Source organism: Trichoplax adhaerens, genomic scaffold (genome assembly GCF_000150275.1).
Source record: "Trichoplax adhaerens TRIADscaffold_24 genomic scaffold, whole genome shotgun sequence".
In the NCBI taxonomy this organism is placed as follows: domain Eukaryota; kingdom Metazoa; phylum Placozoa; class Uniplacotomia; order Trichoplacea; family Trichoplacidae; genus Trichoplax; species Trichoplax adhaerens.
This window is the reverse complement of record NW_002060965.1, coordinates 223013-242609: the sequence shown is the minus strand read 5'-3', so window position 1 is coordinate 242609 and position 19597 is coordinate 223013. Positions and strand designations below refer to the sequence as shown.

Below are 19597 nucleotides of genomic sequence, written 5' to 3'. Positions count from 1 at the left end.
CACGAAGTTTCATAGGTCGAAATATATCACACATCGTAAACCGGTTTTATGGCTAGAAAAGCTATTTGAATGATTGATTTTGAATATTAAATTAGACTTGCATTTTCTAGAATAAAGCTATAGTTAAAAGATTCCGAAAGTGCATTTCTCAGTTATTGTTAGTTATCTAGGGAAATCTAATTAGTTTAGATTAGGCAAGTTTAGTTAAGTAACATAGTGAAGTTAGTCTTTTAGCTATATTACAGAAGGTAGCAAAAGAGCTTTAAATAACTACATTTGCCGTCGTATAGTAAGTACAAATTTAGTACCAATCATATAGCATTCCACACCAAAGCAGTCTAACCCGATCTTGAAAGATGCTAGCAATGAAAGAATTGCCCTATGCAATAATATATTGAATAGCTGCTAATAGCCTTTAAAACAGAAAGAAAATCAGAAACCTGACATTATTTAGCTAACGTAATACTTTATTCAACTCATGCGATAAGCAATAAAAACCTTTAAAATAATAATGGATAGAAAGATATCTTGACAGGCAGAGTTTTAATAAAAATGTTCTTCGAAATTAGATGCACAAATGCTTATACAAATAATTTAAAGTAAAAATCAACCTAGCCCAAATTATGGAAGAATTTTAAGTACTGAACTACGGAGTATACGATTTAATCACAGCAAATATTGCGATAAAATGCAGTATTTGAACTACAAACAGGATCATCACATTTAATGACAGCTAATTTGTACATATAAAATCAAGAGATAATTATTTTTACTTGTGTATGTCACTACAGTGCCTTGATGCTAGCGAAATTATAGAATTGGTATGACTTTTAATATTTTCAAATTCCATTGCTAATTTGGTTATTATATTACCATACTATAACTTAAAATGGCAAAATCAGATATCTTTATCTTACTTGCTTATATCTAATTAACAAAACTAAAACGACATCGAACAGAATCCTTTCATTTCTTTATATGTTTGTCGAGAGAATATTTAGATGTAATAGCCGGACTGCTACTACGTTCGATTTGTGATTTAGATAATTAGTGGTCTTCAATCAATTCTATTTTCTAAGAGTATAAGCGCCTAATCTCTAAGGGTAAGTAGCAACACATAAACGTGCTAACAACAGGCAGAAAATGCTGCAATAGCTAGTATCTAACTTTTTCCAATACTTATTTTAATATTATTTAATCTAATATTCTAGAATTGTACTTTCACACAAATTAATAAGCAAAATAAGTGTTCTTACCATCTACTGACGCTATTTAGGTTAAGGTCCATTTATTTCAATATTACGTGATTTTTCCAAGTAAGAAACGTAAAAAGTTAGTCCGTCATGACTATTTCATCCTCAATTATCAACTTAATATCTAGTCATTTCTACTCTCAATACGGGTATTAATTACAGGATTGATCAAATAAGTCATTTTACTGATACAAATTAGATTAAAAGCTTTTTATGCCAATATATTAAAATTTTGTATGTACTCTTTTCACAAGGAATATCAAAAGTAACGACACTTTCACTGATGCTTTATTTTGAGTATTAATACCGTAAAAAAGGAATGCAAACGTCTGAGAAATATTCTATTAGTCATAGCTATCGCTGCAATGATAATGACTTGGATCAATTTTAATACTAACATAAGACAGGTCAAAGAAACTGTTGGGCGTGCGTAAAGAAGGATGATAGAGATCAGCTCATAAAAATATACTATCACACTGTTAGAGCCACCACAATGAATAGAAAGTAAGCTATTTCCTACTAAAATCAAAAGCCGTTACAAAATTGATTGAAAGAAATTGAAGTAATGAAAATCTCCACACATAAATTGCTTTCACAGTTAAAATGTCATTCAGCAAGAAATAACTGCACTGTTAGAAGGTTAATTTAACGCCTCTATTTTGATAGTAATAAATTGCTTTCTAAATTGCAGTCATCTGTTTTAACATAGTATGATACATCAAGACGAGAATGATGATCAATTTAACTACATTATTTGAAAAGCGCAGGAGAAAGGACCAGTTAGGCGAAAAGGAAGGAAAAGATACTCATCATGCCTATTATCTTATCTACCTCATAGAGCATGGAATTCGAGAGCAATTTGCCTCGATGATGTGAAATGATTTCCTTTAGAAGAAAAAAGCTGAGCAAGGAAATGAAAAGTGTTAAAAAGTGAAAAGCCTACATTGCCAAGAACTTAAATCTTCACTTGCGGTTTTATTCAATATAAATTAATAACAGCCCCTGTAAGTAGAATCGAGATAGTATCACCAACAGCTGTTTCAATTCAGTACTTTAATTTCATAGTCCATTTGCAAAAGATCGAATAATGATTTATTAATAATAAATCAACAGCTAGTTCTTGCATATAGAATTAAGATAATGTGACCAACAGTTATATTAATTTAGTGCTTCCATTTCACTATCCATTTGCAAGCGATCGCGTGATGAGTTGTTAATAATAAATCAACTACTATTTTTTGCAGTTGGAATCAAGATAATGTGATCAACAGTTGTATAAATTTAGTGCTTTAATTTCACTAGCCATTTGCAAATGATCACGTGATGACTTGTTAATAATAAATCAACTACTATTCCTTACACTTAGCATCAAAATGATGTGACCAACAGTTGTATCTACTTATAACTTCCATTTTACATTCCATTTGCAAATGATCGCGTGATGGCTTGTTAATAATAAATCAACTAATAGTCCTTACACTTAGAATTAAGGAAATATGACCAATAGTTGTAACGATTTATACATCATGCCTTAATTTCAAGGTCGAATTGCAAGAGATCGCGTGATGGTTTGTTAACCAATAAACCCATTACTAATAATGATTACATTTCGTAATTATAGTAATTTTGTAATTTCTGCTATGAAAATTTCGACTTCAGCACTTTTCATAGATCGTTATGTTTGTCTTGTAAATAAAGGATTTTGGTTATACGCCCATTTGAATGCTTAATTTCGATGGCGTCATTTCCTAATATTTCTTGTCTAAGGTTTCGCGATGTTTCATATAAGGATAAAGCATCATCTAATTTCCGTTGTCTACTATAGATATCAGCAATGTTTTCATAAGAGTTAGCTAGGTCTAACTTATTTGTTTCTTTCAATTCTTGCCTCATATTTAACGAGGCTTGATAGTGTGACAAAGCTTCATCGTACTTACTTTTATATTTATAGACATGTCCAATAACATCATATAATGTAGCGATATCTTGATCACATTTGCTACGCAATGTCGTTTGAATATTGATTGCTGTTTTACAGATAGGTAAAGCTTCACTGTATTTACATTGTGCAAAATACATTCTTCCAATCTTACCATATAATATACCAATTGCCAAGTCATAACTTCTTAATTCGTTCCTTCCAAAATGATCCAAATTGTGGGTATCTAATGCTGCATGATCTTGCTTTTTCATGTCGCAATCGGAAATAGAATCTAAACTGTGATCGTTAGCGAGTTGATTTCGAATTTGTTTAGCTACATTTTCAGCAAGTCTACAGTAATAATTTGCTTCATCCACTTGTAAAAGTTTTCGATGGCAGCGAGAAATATCAAGGAAAATTTCTAACAGTAATCGATTTCGATATAGAACTTTTTCTAGCTTATTATTAATGACACTATCAAGAGCTTTAATATATTGCTTTTTAGCGCGTTCGTAGTCCTTATGTTGACGATATCGACGACCCGATTGCAGTAAATGTTGTATTCGATCGTCGCTACGGCCTCCAATAGACAATTTCACCTTATGACTCGGTTTTTGACCCATGCTTGAAGTAAATATAATCTAATTATCTTCTCTCACGTAAATCAAAATCGCTGAAAAGGAGATTGCAATTAAATCAAATTGATCATGTGCCAATAAAATCAATCTGCTCTAAAAGTAGTTTTTTTAATTTTTCTTGAAATAATGATTATTAAATTGGAATGAATGCAAAACAACTTTAAATTCACGTTCGTCGCTCCAAGGATGCAAAAATTTCGTCCAATTTATTACCTAATTGTTAATGTCTCAAGGGCGAAAAATAATGATCTATCGGAGTGAATTTATTTTAAGAACTGCTTCTTAAATAATAACTGCAGTTAATGTAACTAACAGTTTCATCCCAGGGAAATCATTCTGTCACCGTCACCCTCTAGTCCCTTTCAAGAAAGAATTTTATTTAAATTTTTGATTTGAACAGATAATATAAGTAATCTAAGTTAATTAACAAATATCAGCTTTTATGATTTAGAAAAATAAAACAATTTCAATTCTTTCGCTTTTATACGCATTCATGGAGGTATTGTAAATATTAATACCATGCTAGGACTAGTTTTCAATTTGATTCTGAGTGGCCAAATTCATAAAGGATTTTACTATTTAATTCTATAGTGACTGGCATAATAGAGTTATAAATAATATCACCATCAATATTAATCCCTTGAAGGTAAAGAATATGCTATGAGCCTAAGAACTCAATTATATAGGACAAAATTTTTATAGAAATAGCCAATATCAATTGACTATGGTTAGTAATTAGACGGTCTAGGTTCGGCATTATTGGAGACATAACTTCCTGAGTTAATACCTTGGAAGTTAAGTAAACTTTAAAGAATATATTATGAAGCAAAGAAATTAATTATATTGTATGCGACAAGATTTTATACAAATAGCCAATATCAATTGACTGTGACTAGTAAACAGTCCGTCTAGGTTTGGCATTATTGGAAATCTAACCTCCTGAATTAATATCTAAGAGTTAGTTAAACTTTAATTAATATGTTATGAAGCGAAGAACTCGATGATACGTAACTTGATTTTATAGAAAGATCGAACTTTCTGAATTAATATCTTAGGTTAAGCAAACTTAAAGGATGCCATGAACCAAAGAACTCAGTTCTATGCGACATGATTTTATAGAAATAGCCAATATTGATTGACTGTATTTAGTGAATAGAGAATCTTGGTTCAACATTATTAGATACCTGACTTCCTGAATTAATATCTTAAACTTAAGTAAATAAACTCTAAAATGCGATAATTTATTAATCTTTATTTTAAAAATAAAGTAAAACTTAGGATATCGACAATAATGGGTGCGATAATTCTGCTATGCTTTGAAGAACAATTTAAAATATTTCCTATACTAAATCGCCGCTGCGTCAGTCTTTGTTGCAATTTTAAATGCTATTTTTCTCATTTCCAATGCCTTCAATAAAACATATTTAGCATCAGATGAAATGTATAATATGAATTATTTTTAATTCTTTATGGTTACGTCCTTCATATGTCAGCTACGTCTACTATAAGACAGATTTGCTTTTATTTTGCGTAGCGAAATATCAGCTGACATACTCAATCTCATGGAACCCTCCGTTTTGTATATGTCGATGATCGTAACTATAAGTACTCCAACTTACTAAAATATAGAAGTATACATTAGTTTACTGCACTTATAGCTACTGCAGTAAACTTAAGATTATTGCACCTGCAGTACTTTTTAACCACGAAAATATCTTTTATTCCTCCATCGTAATTGTCCGAGATTTTTAGTTTTCAATCTACTAATCGCTTTTGTTATCAAAAGCCATAAGTAATAAAAAAGTGTAGTCAATATTGAGCATTAAAATTCTATGATTTTTGATTTTTATGCTGCAAGAGCATTGTGAATTATTCAAAACTGTTTTACTTCCGCACGTTTGCCAATAGTTACCAGTATAATAATAACTAGGCATAATCCTGAAATGTAGGAGCGATTAATATAATTAGCGTTTGCAGGTTTTAGGAAGACTGTATTAACTTGCAGGAGATTAATTGTTTATAGTCTTTATAATCTATAGCAATATTCAATTTTAATGATTTCTAATAATCGTTGACGTATCTTATACGCTTAATTCGGCTATAAATCTAGACCTTAAAGAAGAAGTGAATAGGAAGTCAGCAATTGTTTTATGATTGAAAATTTAATTTCATTCAATTTTAAATTACTTCCCCATAAACGCATATACTAATTATTAGTTGCCTATAGGCGTATTGTTAAGTTATTAGACTTATATTAGAGCAGGTGTATCACGTTATATTTTAAAATTTCATTATGCATAAAAAAATCGACGCTTACCGCAGCTAATTCTATGCGTTCAAAAGAAATTAAGATTAAGAGAAATTACATGCAAGATATCTGAGTAGTAAATTAGCATGAATACCTTTCAAATTAGATGGATACTACTGAATTTGACACCCAATGCAGGATTAGTCTGGATTAAAATTATATTGGTATAAAACAGAAGTATAAGTCTATTAATTAAAATTTTAACATAAGATTAAATAGAACTCAATGATGTTATATCTGGATTTAAATAGCTGCCATTATTGCAATAAAATCTGTCTCTACTTTATGACAAACAGAAACAATCACGATAACGCATTCTTTGATATTATTGTCTATATCAGCTGCTTTTAAGTTTCATAAATTGTGCAGCTCTGCAATTACTAGCTCAAAGTGTAATTTAATTTGTAAGTCGGTTACTATTTCATATCAAACTTGCCTTTATATGGAAATTACAACAAAAATTCCATCTTTTCCTAATCAGCTAAATAGCCGAATAGTTGTTTGGAAACATAAAACGTGCAATTATTAAATATTCTATAGTTATAAATTATGGTAATCTTGCAATGTTTAATTAGAAATTAGAAACGCCTGAAATAGATTGTTTGATTAATCCAGTATTACATCGTCTGTTAGAGAAATAAAGTAATTATGAACTCACTGTCGGCGCTTAGAATGATTCTACGCCTCTCTTGTATTTCTATTATGCTGGTGATACTTACTAGTGAATTAGTAAGTGCCGCAAATATAATTGACTGGTTTAAGGTCACAATCTAAAATATTATTATTGTAGTATTATAGCAGAATCGTTGTTAATATGTGAACGTGTACGAGGTAAACATTCGGGTTTGTGTTTTATAATGGCATACTCAGGGTATAATGCTTATGTTGGCATTTATCAGAATAAAGATATTATAGAGTTCAAACGTAAATGTTCATATCCAGCACGCTACAATTTACTCATTCATCCCCTTTCTGACTATGTGATACTTTAATCCTTTTAAAATAATTAAGTTTAATTAAATTAAGCGTTAAATAATTTAAGTATTCATATCTGTCACGCTGCGATTTATATCCACTACCAGACGGTATGATACTTTAATTTTGTTGAAAGAATTGAATTCAATTGAATTATATGCTGCATAACTACCGTCGAAAAATTTCTATTTCAGCCAAATTTACTGTAATGGAGCTTTACAATTATGACCCTAATGATGTTTAATAAGGAAATTTAAATACTTTGAATACCAGTAATTATAGACTCAAACACTCAAAGCTGAACACTAAGTCAATTTTTATGGATGAATTTTACTTTAATTATGTCAGCTTTCACAAGCTAGAGTTTTCTGCGTGAAGGAAGATATTATTACCGCGCCCAATTAGAATCCAGCTCGGGCTTTAATTTTACTATAGCGTCACGGTACGAACTACCGTGAAGAAATAGTTATCTAAATTTGGTTAATATAATACAGTGATAATATATTACCAACTAGATACTTACAATACGAATTACTCTAATTATAAATGTGTTACAGTAAATTTAATGCTGTGCTGTAATGTGCGCTGAAATGATTCAGTGAATGGACACACTGTAGTCCGACTGTGAAAAATTACGTAGTAGATGTTCTCACCTAGGTATTTTTATAAGATGACTCGCGATTGTTAGCTGCATTAGAAGGGTATATAAACCCGTCAGATAGTTGAATAAAATAGCTCTCAATTATCTAGTTGAGTTTAACGTAGAATCAAAGGCGTCTAAATTCTTGTGAGGTAGTTAAGGGATACTGAATCCCGGAGACTATAGTAATTTAGAGATTTATTTTACGTTATCCTTGTCACGAAGCTGGTTTGTGACATATAGCTACTAGATATATGATAACTGCGTCTAGCAACTGCCGCTAATAGAATAAATTAATAATTGCATAATTGTAAGAATTTGCTTCCATGAGTTCATTCAAAGCCTGATAAAGAAAAACTGTCGCAATATTAATTTTTCCAACAGCTAAAGGCTTCTGAAAATATTTCACGGTGCTAACTCACTGCACCAAAATAGTACATGCTTTGCGGCTGCAATGATATTGTAAGCCGAGGAGTACGTAACCAGATATAGATTGTAGACGGTACGATTTAAATTGTGATGTGTTAAAGGTCATTTATATCTATAGTTGGATTGGTAGTATTCTAAGAGGTGGGTAAAAGCTTGTAGATAAAATCTATATAAACGATTGGACAAATTAATAAAAGTTAGTTCTTAGTTTCTAAGGTTAGAAGTATAACGTAAAGCGAAGGCGTACTAATTATTGCGAGATCGTAGATTCGATCACAACGTTATCTTGTTACACGGGAGTTTGTGATAAACTCAAAGAGCAAATGAATCATCAATCAATATATTCACCACTAAATGATTACTACATAGCACCATAGAGCCTTTGTGATCATCACTATTAACATTTCGAAACTTTATTAGTATTAAGTAAGCATTGGGTAAGGGCCTTAGTATAAGAATATGATAGTTGTAGTTGCTAGTTGCACTATTTCTGTTGAATGAATTTAATTAAAACTAGCATTAAACCGACCAAGAATCAAATAGCGGTCACATGAGAATACTGTATCACTTACATTCCAGCTATTAAGGCCTACCTTCAAATCTAACGTATTACTCATTCATACAATAAATAAATGCGATAGGGACGCTATTGAAGTGATAAAATACCTTATAAATTTTATGTTTGAAATAGGTAGACTAAATTAGAAATTATAACATTACGTCCTAGATAAACTAAATTATTTATTGATTGGGGTCCGTTTAAGGCATGAGAAGGCATTAAAATCTATTTTATTGATTAAAATGTGAAATAGTATCCGGGTAGTTATGCGTCATTAAATAGATAATTATCAGATGTGATACTGCTTATCGTATTTAGACTAAATAATTGTTATCTAGATATCATATGGTAATTATACTTATCATTTTTTTGTTTATTTTTCATATTAAAGAATTAACAAATCGTAAAAGTGTTCAAGTATCCCTTTTTTATGAATTCTTTAATACTTAAAAGTAAATTTATTAACGCATGAATAACTATTTGTCATCAACAATATCTATGATGCAATTTATTATTAGCTATAGCTCATAGCTTTCATTTCACAAAATAATCTCTAATTCGACGAAAAGAAACAAATTATTTCCCGAGTTCTCTCAAAAATGAATATGTTATGCATCTAGAAAGAGTTAATAGACAGAATTTAATATTTGTCTGCTTGAGCTCTTATATCTATGCAAATGATGAATAGATACTCAAAAAATCATCAATGAAAGCCTATTTCACCGTCATTCCATTTCCTACAATGTTGACTGCGAGATGTTATTTTTAAATGGATATTCCGAGCCATACTACCTGAAGCAAAATTTTAAATTCGCTGAATCACTTAATTAATCATACACTTCTGTTTAATATCCCGCAATGCTATTTAAGCAGTTTTGAATTTTTACTAATGTTCACCGTTTAAAGTTAAGTAGCAGCTCTCTCAGGTACAAAGAACATGCTTTTCAATCTATCATTATCATAGATGTTATGGAATTAATTATTTAAGTATCAGAATATAAGAGAGATTAACGCACCTGCCGCTCTTGTTATTGTAACGTAATAATAGCAGAAACATTTAATATATTTAATAAAACTGTAACCTAGGACATTAACAGTTGAAAACTTTTTATTATATTCTAATATATTGCATGTTATGAAAAATTTAATATGCATGGTGCGAAAACGGTTAGATAAATTTCTGTTAGATTTACTTCAATTAAACTTATCAAACCAGGGACTTTAGGAAAAGTGTTAAAATCTTTAAGATATATCTGATAATATCATCGTACATCATTAAGCCCAGTAACAGGACTACAGCCTTATTGATCAATTTATGATGTTACAATGTTAAAAACTGGCTAAAGTTAATAAATTACAGCTTATTATACTTTATTTTTATTATGAAATAAATTTCATAAATTTAGATAAACTGCTTGTGAAAGTAATATATATTTATTTAACATTAATAGTTTCGTATAAGTGTGCATGCGTTTTCAACCATGTTATAGCGTCTGAAGAGCATCTAAATGAAGTCAAATATTTAACCTTACAGGTTACTTTATTATTCTCAATAATTTTTAGCTTCTAGTTAAATCAACTTTAGCCTCTTAATTAGACTGCATAATACCAATTAAAATACAATAAAATTCAATTCATTATTTTTATTTGACAGTTCCCATTTATTTGATGTACCGGAACTCATTGACGGTGATATATAGACAAAGATTTTCGAACTGGGTTACTTTTATCTGCTCAGAGAACACTACAGGAACGTCGTAACATAGCATATGTCGTGAAAGATTTTTAAATCTAACAAAGACTGAAACTTGCTTAAACTGAAATTAACTGCAATTTTGGACCTTAAGGTGAAATTACACAAAGATTCTTTCATTTATTTCTGATTAACGATGAAATGAAAGTATTATCACTCAAAGCTTACACTCCATTTTAAAACAAGTAAGTAAAATTATTTTAAATCGACGTGAATATATATAACTTTGAAAAGCAGTCAGCTGTCTCTGCGTAGTTAGTAAGGCTGATAATCTATCATAAAATAAATGCTACACGATAGCTACTTGATTTATGGAATGTTGGTCTTTGGATATCTATTATCAAGTCATTGAGTCTGACGTCTAAACTTATGTTGCGTAGTTGATAAAATTGAGCTAATTTTTTAATTTGACACGAAAAATGTTCCTCTCGTATAAAATTGATAAGTAATCACTCATATTTTCATCCCATGAAAATATAGTATTTACACCGGCAAGGTATAAGCAACTTCTTGTAACTTTATGGAATCGTATAGATATTCGAGCGCTTTGCAACTCAATGATTTAACTTTCTCGAATTTTTCAAATTTTAGTTTTTGATATTATTTTTCCTATTAAGAGAGTCATGCTTTTGAAAAATTGATAAATTTCTGGATAATGCATAAACATAGCTTATCCACTTCCTACTAAAACTAGCTTTTACTCCAAATTCATATGTTTTTTAATAGATGTTAAAGCAATAAAATTACATTCACATTTCTGCTTGTAATTCCTTTACTCGAGTTATAACTAATATAAGTTGGTATAGTATACGCAATGACTATAGAGACAATCTACGCGCTGTCTCAAAGATTTTATAAATGCGTATTTTATTTTTGTCCTTTAAAGTTTCGTGGCATTAATTACGACAAGATTGCCGGTAAATAGTTTACAGTTTTTGCGGTGAATATTACTAACTTTATTTTGCTCGAATAAGTTTATCAATATTTGATATACTTATAATTTCTGGTAAACTGTAATCTAAGTTATATTATATTTTCAGTTATATATTCTTGTTCTGATTCAATAAGGCCAAGATAATTTTGAAAATTTTTATTCTAATGAGTACCGAATAATAAGTAAACGTAAAATTTGTTCACTTTAAGGCCCCATCAGTAAACGTACCATCCGCCACAAAATCAAGCAATTCAGTTGCATTTTGCTATCCAAGTTTTGATACAGCAGTTAGTACTGTATAATAAAAGAAGTACCTTTAATATTTAGTTTATAAATTTGTAGTAGAAATTATTCAATGATAATTATTATTACTTATCTATAAGTACAATACCAACACTATGACTTTGTAGATAGTCCAAATAAGTAATTGCTCTTTAAAATTATTTCGGTCAATTAAAAAGTATGAAATATTGTGGAAGATACCATAATAACCATAAATTAATTGTCTCATGTGCTTTCTCAGTGGAAAGGAAATTTGAATCGATAAAAATGGACTTTTTAGTAATCGTGTGACAAAATAAACAAGCAAATGCTAGAAAACGATGATATTCATACGAATACTACGCCACCGATTTTTTTTATAGTAGATTGCTTTATGCTTTATGCTTTTGGCTGTAAGACAAAAAATATTGTACTTTATTACTATCAGATACTATTACTATTAGAGTATACGTAATGCAGTATACTTGTCGATCCATTAAATTATAACCTTAGCGCTTATTTTCGTATATGATAGCCATTGTGTTTATTTATTTTCAAACCATATTCCAAAAGTGTACGAAAGAGAGTGTGGAATTTTCCAATCTAAATAATATAACTCTTAATAATTACTGCATAGCTTATTAACTAGTCACAAATAATGGCTTTAATTATGCATGCTTCTATTTACGATAGACTAGAATCAGATATGATGTAAGGTAACAAAAAAGTTGACAACTGCAACTTATTAATCTAGAATATTCGTTTCTTTTGCAAAAATATGGTCTATCATCAGTTTGAAGATATTGTTATTCATAAATTTTAGAATAAATACAATATTATTAATGTTAACTAACAGTAAGCAAGGTAATCATCATCTTTCTAAACTTTGGTTGTCATGACGATTTCGTACTCATAGATTCACGTAGTTTGAATATGTGCATCTGAGCATTCGATTTTTACATACTAATGTACTATATTTGCAGATTTGTTTGTCGTAGATACTGGTTAAAATATAAGGACAGACATATAGATGACTCTGATTTATCGTTATTTCCTCCCTTCTTCCATGCTATATCGAGCATACAGTTATACGATATATTCATAATAAGAACGTGTTATGATTGAAGGATAACAATGTTTACTCTCTTATACTACGTCATCAATCTTGTTTTCATTTAAAATTGCTACAATTGCTTTTAAAGATACTTATTTAGAGATATTGTTGACCTATTTTGGATGCTATTGCCATGAATAATGATACGTACGACCAATCATTTATATAAAAAACAGTTTCTTATTGATTAATTAGGGTATACATTTCGATCTAGGTATAAGAGAGCCGTATGCGTAATGATATAAATAAATGCAATCTCAATAATTGCTTAAAGTTTTCAGTAACTGTTGGGTCCCACTCGTTACTATGAACATTAATTTACCGAAAAAGGCTATTCTTATATAGACTTTTCGGGTTGACTATTAAAAATTCGAACACTTCGAGAGTGAAAACGACAACGATTAACGACGATAGCGTAATACAGCTCTACTTGATTAAATAAATCCTGTTTTTTATGTGACTTTCTATCAAAGAAAGATTGCTACGAATTTTAATGTTATTAAATATATTTTTAATATTAATCCTTCACTAGTCAATTTAGTACCGGTATTAATTTGATCTGATTCAAAAAGTAAAGATAGCTGCTAATTTCAATGGTATAAGAAATATGTTAATATTAATTCTTCAATAGTCGAGTTCTAGTAACGGTATTAGCTTAATCTAAAAAGTGAAGATAGCTGCTAATTTCAATGATATTCAAACTGTTTTAACTTTAATCCTTCACTAATTGAGTTATAGCACTGATATTATTTTGATCTGATTTAAAAAGTAAAGATTGCTACTAATTTCAATGGTATTAAAAATATTTTATAGTTAATTCTGCACTAGTATAGTTCCAGGAGCGGTATTATTTTGATCTAATTTAAACATTTAACGACACGAAAAGAGAAGATTAAAGCTGATACTAATTCCCATCTTACTGAGGATCTTCTGTTTCTTATAGATAAAGATTTCCAAATTTACCATTTCGTTAAAGCTATAAGATTTCAACTTTTATCAGCGGAGTAGGGCTATTATTAAACGAAAAATCTTTTATTATTTTGGCTCTTTATCACTGGATCAAAATAAAATAGTAGTCATTATTTAATAAAATGGGTCATCGAATTAGCCAAATGGTATTGGTGCCTCAACGTTCTAGTACTGGTAACGTAAAGCATACCAATGGCAGTAACGCGACTAAAGCGAAAATGATAAATATAGCTAAATTGGAGAAAAAAAAGTCAATCGGTCATGAACTTCTATCTCTTCGAGCAATTGGTCACCGGCATTTTAGTACGGGAAATCTTGAAGAAGCGAAACATAGCTATAGAAAAGCTTTAGATACTGTAAAAACCATACCAAACGACGCATTGTTCCATGATCAAATTCAATGTGATATCTATCTAGATATGTTTTCTACATGCTATAAATCACATCAGTATGAACAGGCACTCGATTACTGCTGTAAAGCAGTAGGGCTTGCCACTAAATCCCAGGATAAACACCGTATTGCGCGATGCTATGACTGTCAAGGTTCCATAAAAAGAAAGCAGCGGATTTATAAAGAGGCTTTAGTGCAATATAATAAGTCACTTCAATTGAAATTAATTGTACTAGGCAATAATCATTTAGGAGTAGCTTATACGTATCACGGTATAGGACATGTATACTTCTCTCAAGATCGCTATAACGAAGCGTTATTAATGTATGAGAAATCTTTACAAATTCGGATGCAAATATTGCATACTAATAATTTACCAGTTTCGAATTCAAATTACCAAATTGGTGATATTAACTTTTCTTACGATAATTACGACGACGCTCTTTTAATTTATCAACGTTACCTCAATATTAGAGTTGATTTACTAGGAATAAATAAATTAGGCCAAGCCCAAAGTTATCATAGTATTTCGCATCGAAACCAAAATTCGCAACTGGATAATGTTTTATCTCATCAAAATCCTCTTTACAATAAATTAGAATTACTAGGAAATATGCTATTACATATTGCTTCATCATATCAAGCTATTGGTTATGTTTATTGTGCAAAACTTAAATACGAGGATGCCATTAATTTATTTAAAAAATCTTTAAATCTTCGTTTAGAAACATTAGGTAATCATCATTTACATGTAGCAAATTCACTTCATAACCTTGCTACAGTGTACTTAAAACAAGAGAAATACAATGATGCTCTTAATATGTATCAGAAATCGCTAGACATTAAAGTAAGATTACTGGATGATCAAAATCTGGAAATTGTCGATACATTAAATGCAATTGGCGATATTTACCGACAGCAGCATAAATACGACGATGCTATGGCAAAGTATCAACACACTTTTGATATTGCATCAAAGACCTTAAATGATGATAACTTATATTCAGCATCATCTTATCATGCTATGGGTCATATTTTTCGTCAACGAAGAATGATTGAAAATGCATTGGAAATGTATCAAAAGTGTTTAGATATTCGACTAGCTGTATTAGGTGATCAGAATCTAGATGTAGCTGATTCATATTTTTATTTTGGAGTAGTCTATACGGCACAGATTCGATACGATGAAGCTCTAACAATGCACAGAAAATCTCTTAATATGAAACTAGATCTACTGGGAGACAAAAATTTGAGCGTTGCACAGTCCAATCTAGGAATAGGCGATGTCTTTTATCATAAGGGAAAATATGACGATGCTAATTTGATGTATAAGAATGCTCTTGAAATATATACCGAAATTCTAGGAGAAGAAAATTTAGAAAATACTAAATGCTATCTACGAATTGGTAATATTTACTGGAAATTAGAAAACGACCGTGAAGCATTACTCATGTATAAGAAATCACTAAATACAGCAATAAAATTATTATTTAGCGATGCCAGTTGTTACACAGCCGATTCGTATCATGCAATGGGAAATATCTATTATTCCAAAGGTAATTACGATGATGCTATAACATTATATCAGAAAGGTCTAGATGTGCGATTAAAAGTATTTGCAAACGAAAATTTACCGGTCGCAGACTCATATCATTCTCTTGGTGACGCATACTTTTCGAAATTTCAATACGATGATGCTTTTGCAATGTATCAAAAATCTCTACAAATACAGTTAAAAATATCGAGTCCTGAAAGTTTGCAAGTATGCCATACTTATTATGCCATTGGAGATGTCTATTATGCGGAAAATAATTATGATAGTGCTCTTTCGTTGTACCAAAAATCTTTAATTATCGCATTAAAAACATGCAGTGAGAGCAGCTTATTCATTAGTGATATATACCACAGCATCGCTAGTGTTTATGAAAAACAGCATGAGTATCATGAATCTTTAGCCATGTATGAGTCATCATTAAAAATTAAATGGAAAATACTAGGACATCAAAATATCGACACTGCGTATACTCACTATTGTATTGGAGACATTTATTTCTTGCAATTTCGTTACGATAAAGCTGTAGTTGCTTTTGAAAGATGTTTAAAATTAAGATTAGATAGCTTAGGTAGCAAGAATTTACAGGTCGCCTACACATACTGCCGATTGGGTGATGTTTATTTGAAAAAAGATAAATATTACGATGCGCTAGAAATGTACCAAAAAGCTCTTAATATGAAATTGATCTTGCTAGGAAGTTCAAATTTACATATTGCCTATTCATATCATGGTAAGGGCAATGTTTACTTGAAGCAAGAAAATTATCGAGATGCACTATCTGCATATCAAAATGCTTTAGATATACGATTGGCCATTTTAGGTCAAGATGATCTAGCTGTTGCCAATTCATATTATGCTGTTGGCAATGTCTACGTTAAACTGGAAAGATACGACGATGCTGTAACTGAATATCAAAATGCCTACAAGATTAGATTAAATATATTAGGGAAGAAAAATCTACCCGTTGCCTCATTATATTATGGTTTTGCTACCATTTATAAGCGACAAAATAAATTGGATGAAGCCCTAAAATTATTTCAAAGTTCACTTCATATTCGAATGGAATTATTAGGCAACGGCAATATGCAGGTTGCAAACACCTACAACGGAATCGGAGATGTCTATACTTTGCAAAATAAATTAGACGATGCTTTATCAGTTTATCAAAAAGCTCTTAATATCACTTTGAGCATTCACGATAATGGTCATTCCAAAGTTTTGACATTATACGAGAAAATCGCTAACATTCACCGAAGATTGCAAAATTTTGATCGTGCAGATGCAATCAATCAAATTCTTGCTCGTGCTCGTGCTCATTCTAGTAAGCGAAAGTTAACTATTAGTAGAGCATCTTCAGCATTTTCTGTTGCATCACTGATTGATCATGAAGGTATTTTCGCTTACTTTCATAATTTTTGAGATTGCCTTTATAACTAATACATAAATTAAGACAATATTTAAGCTTATCTAATATAAATGATAAAATAAATTTTTGTCCTTTTATTGCAGATGCCGGTTTACTTTCGAGAGACTATCGAGAAATGAGAACAGGTAATGTAATAGATATAAAAATTTTTATTAGTAGCTATACTACAGTATATGATTTTATACTTTGCCACCATCGCCTCCTTAGATATGATAAATGCTATTAGTCTAGCCAGCCTTAACGGTTAGTCAGTTACTACGGTAATTAGTATATTTATTTACAGTCTATTAATAAATGCTAGTATTCGATAAATTCCACTAGCATACATTCGGAATCATGTGTAATAAATCCATAGTCGAAATTTTTCTTCACTAAAGGGAAAAGTATCAACTTATGACCTATCCAATTTTTCAGATTAAACGATAGAATAATCATTTATTTATTGCTACAGGGGATAGGGATAAAATCAATGAAGCAATCAGTCTTTCTATTCCAAAGATGACGTATACGAAAGAAGAAGAGATAATTATGAATGAGCTAGCAAGTGAGAAAGAAACTGCAGAAAGTACTCACAACTAGATTATTTAAACTATACCGATCTATAAATGCTACTGCCTAAAACTATTAGTAAAATACTAACGGGTCTAATATTCTATTAAAATAATTTTAAATTACATTTTTATCCAATACTTTTTGAGAATTTTTCCCGTTCAGGAAAAGAGTTTTTCGCTAGTAATGATAGTCATTCAATTGCTGACTAATTTTACAGTGGGTAGCCCTATTATTTTGGCAAAGTTTTAATAGTCATAGAGTTAAATAGAATCTTAATACTCTATCTAACAGTGAGATTTTAAAGCTTGTAAGAAATTTCTCTATATATTTTAATACCATACTTCCATTAGTCTAATTCGGTGCAAATTTACTTTCTACGGTAACGCCTATCAAGATTGTTTTATATTAACGTATTTATCTGAAAAAATCTCAGCTGGTATGTTATTCTTTGATTATACTTAGCAACTGCAAATCTTACCAATTTAAAATCATTTTTTCCTATGTAACAGAATGATAGAATAAGAGAGTAGATGACTATCCATAGACTATCAATAATTAAAGCTTGACCTTTTCAAACAAGAGCGTAAATTGTTAATAACTGCTCGCTTTCTTTTCTTTACGAGTATTTTAATAATTTCAAATTCATTTAGAGATGTCATATAACGGACCTGTATTATTGGGTAGTTTATCAAGAGATAATAAATACGAAAGCAAATAATTTTTTATCATGCTTTCCTATGTTGTGTACATAATACCATATTAATCAGTGCATTTCACACTTTTGGTGCATTTACGACATTGCTAAATTACACAGGCTGCAGTGTAATTAATTAGCCCCTAGGATTCACCGGATAAAAAACACAAACAACCTTGTGTTCAATAAGTAAAACTTATCTGAAGTTAGTTTGAACAGCTGATATCATTCAACGCTATTTTGTTTGAAATGATTAATTTATGTAACTAGTAATATTAACTTTAAAACAAACCAAAGTACTGAATTAATGGTAACCAGATTCATCTAATATTTCCATACAAGAATGCAGTTGTCACGGTACGAACTACAGTGAAGAAATAACCATCTAAATTTGTTTAATATAATACAGTGATAATATATTACAACTAGTTACTTACAGTAGGAACTACTCTAATTATAAATGTGTTACAGTAAATTTAATGCTGTGCTGCAATGTGCACTGAAATGATTCTGTGAATGAACATATTGTACTTCGACTGTGAAAAATTACCTAGTAGATGTTCTCACCTAAGTATTTTTATAAGATGACTCGTGAATGTTAGCTGCTGTAGAAGGGTATATAAGCCCGTCAGATAGTTGAATAAAGTAGTTCTCAATTGTCTAGTTGAGTTTAACGTAGAAGCAAAGGCGTCTAAATTCTTGTAAGGTAGTTAAGGGATACTGAATCCCGGAGACTATAGTAATTTAGAGATTTATTTTACGTTATCCTTGTCACGAAGCTGGTTTGTGACAGCGGTATATAATTATTGCAGTTTCCTTGTAGTAGGTCTAGTTTCAGTTTTAGTCGATCCTAGAAATAAGTTTCACGATGGATTTGTGCTTGAATATTTGGGTTGATGCAAAACAACAAGATTGTTTTTCCAGTAGACGAGGATCTGTCGTTGACTATAGACACAAGTTCAACAATACGTAATAGAAATGTTTAGAAGTAAAAATGATTATCTTTTCATTACTATGCTAGAGATCAATAACCATCAATACAGCATAAATCCTGTTAAAATTAATTAATAAATTCAAAGGTCTTTGAGACTATGAATAATAAAATCTTGCTGTTTTTCGTAGATAAATTGAATACCTCGCCTTCTTTAGATATGTATTAAATTGCAGTCATGATACATCATCACCTAAATATAGACTACATTTCTTAACTTCTAGGCTCATTTTC

At 30.4% G+C, this 19597-nt stretch overlaps 2 protein-coding genes across 2 annotated transcripts; one reads left to right on the top strand and one right to left on the bottom strand.

The window, feature by feature from the left end:
• Positions 1 to 2918: 2918 nt before the first annotated feature.
• TRIADDRAFT_61438 (uncharacterized protein) lies at positions 2919 to 3797 on the bottom strand (the record flags this gene model as incomplete). The annotated part of the gene is made up of 1 exon (XM_002117369.1): positions 2919 to 3797. The coding sequence occupies one exon, from the start codon at positions 3795 to 3797 to the stop codon at positions 2919 to 2921; it is 879 nt and encodes a 292-aa protein (XP_002117405.1).
• A 10079-nt stretch (positions 3798 to 13876) lies between these two features.
• TRIADDRAFT_61437 (uncharacterized protein) lies at positions 13877 to 17705 on the top strand (the record flags this gene model as incomplete). Its single annotated transcript, XM_002117421.1, has 4 exons — positions 13877 to 14879; positions 14928 to 17090; positions 17210 to 17251; positions 17578 to 17705. The coding sequence occupies 4 exons, from the start codon at positions 13877 to 13879 to the stop codon at positions 17703 to 17705; spliced, it is 3336 nt and encodes a 1111-aa protein (XP_002117457.1).
• Between the last annotated feature and the right edge of the window lie 1892 nt (positions 17706 to 19597).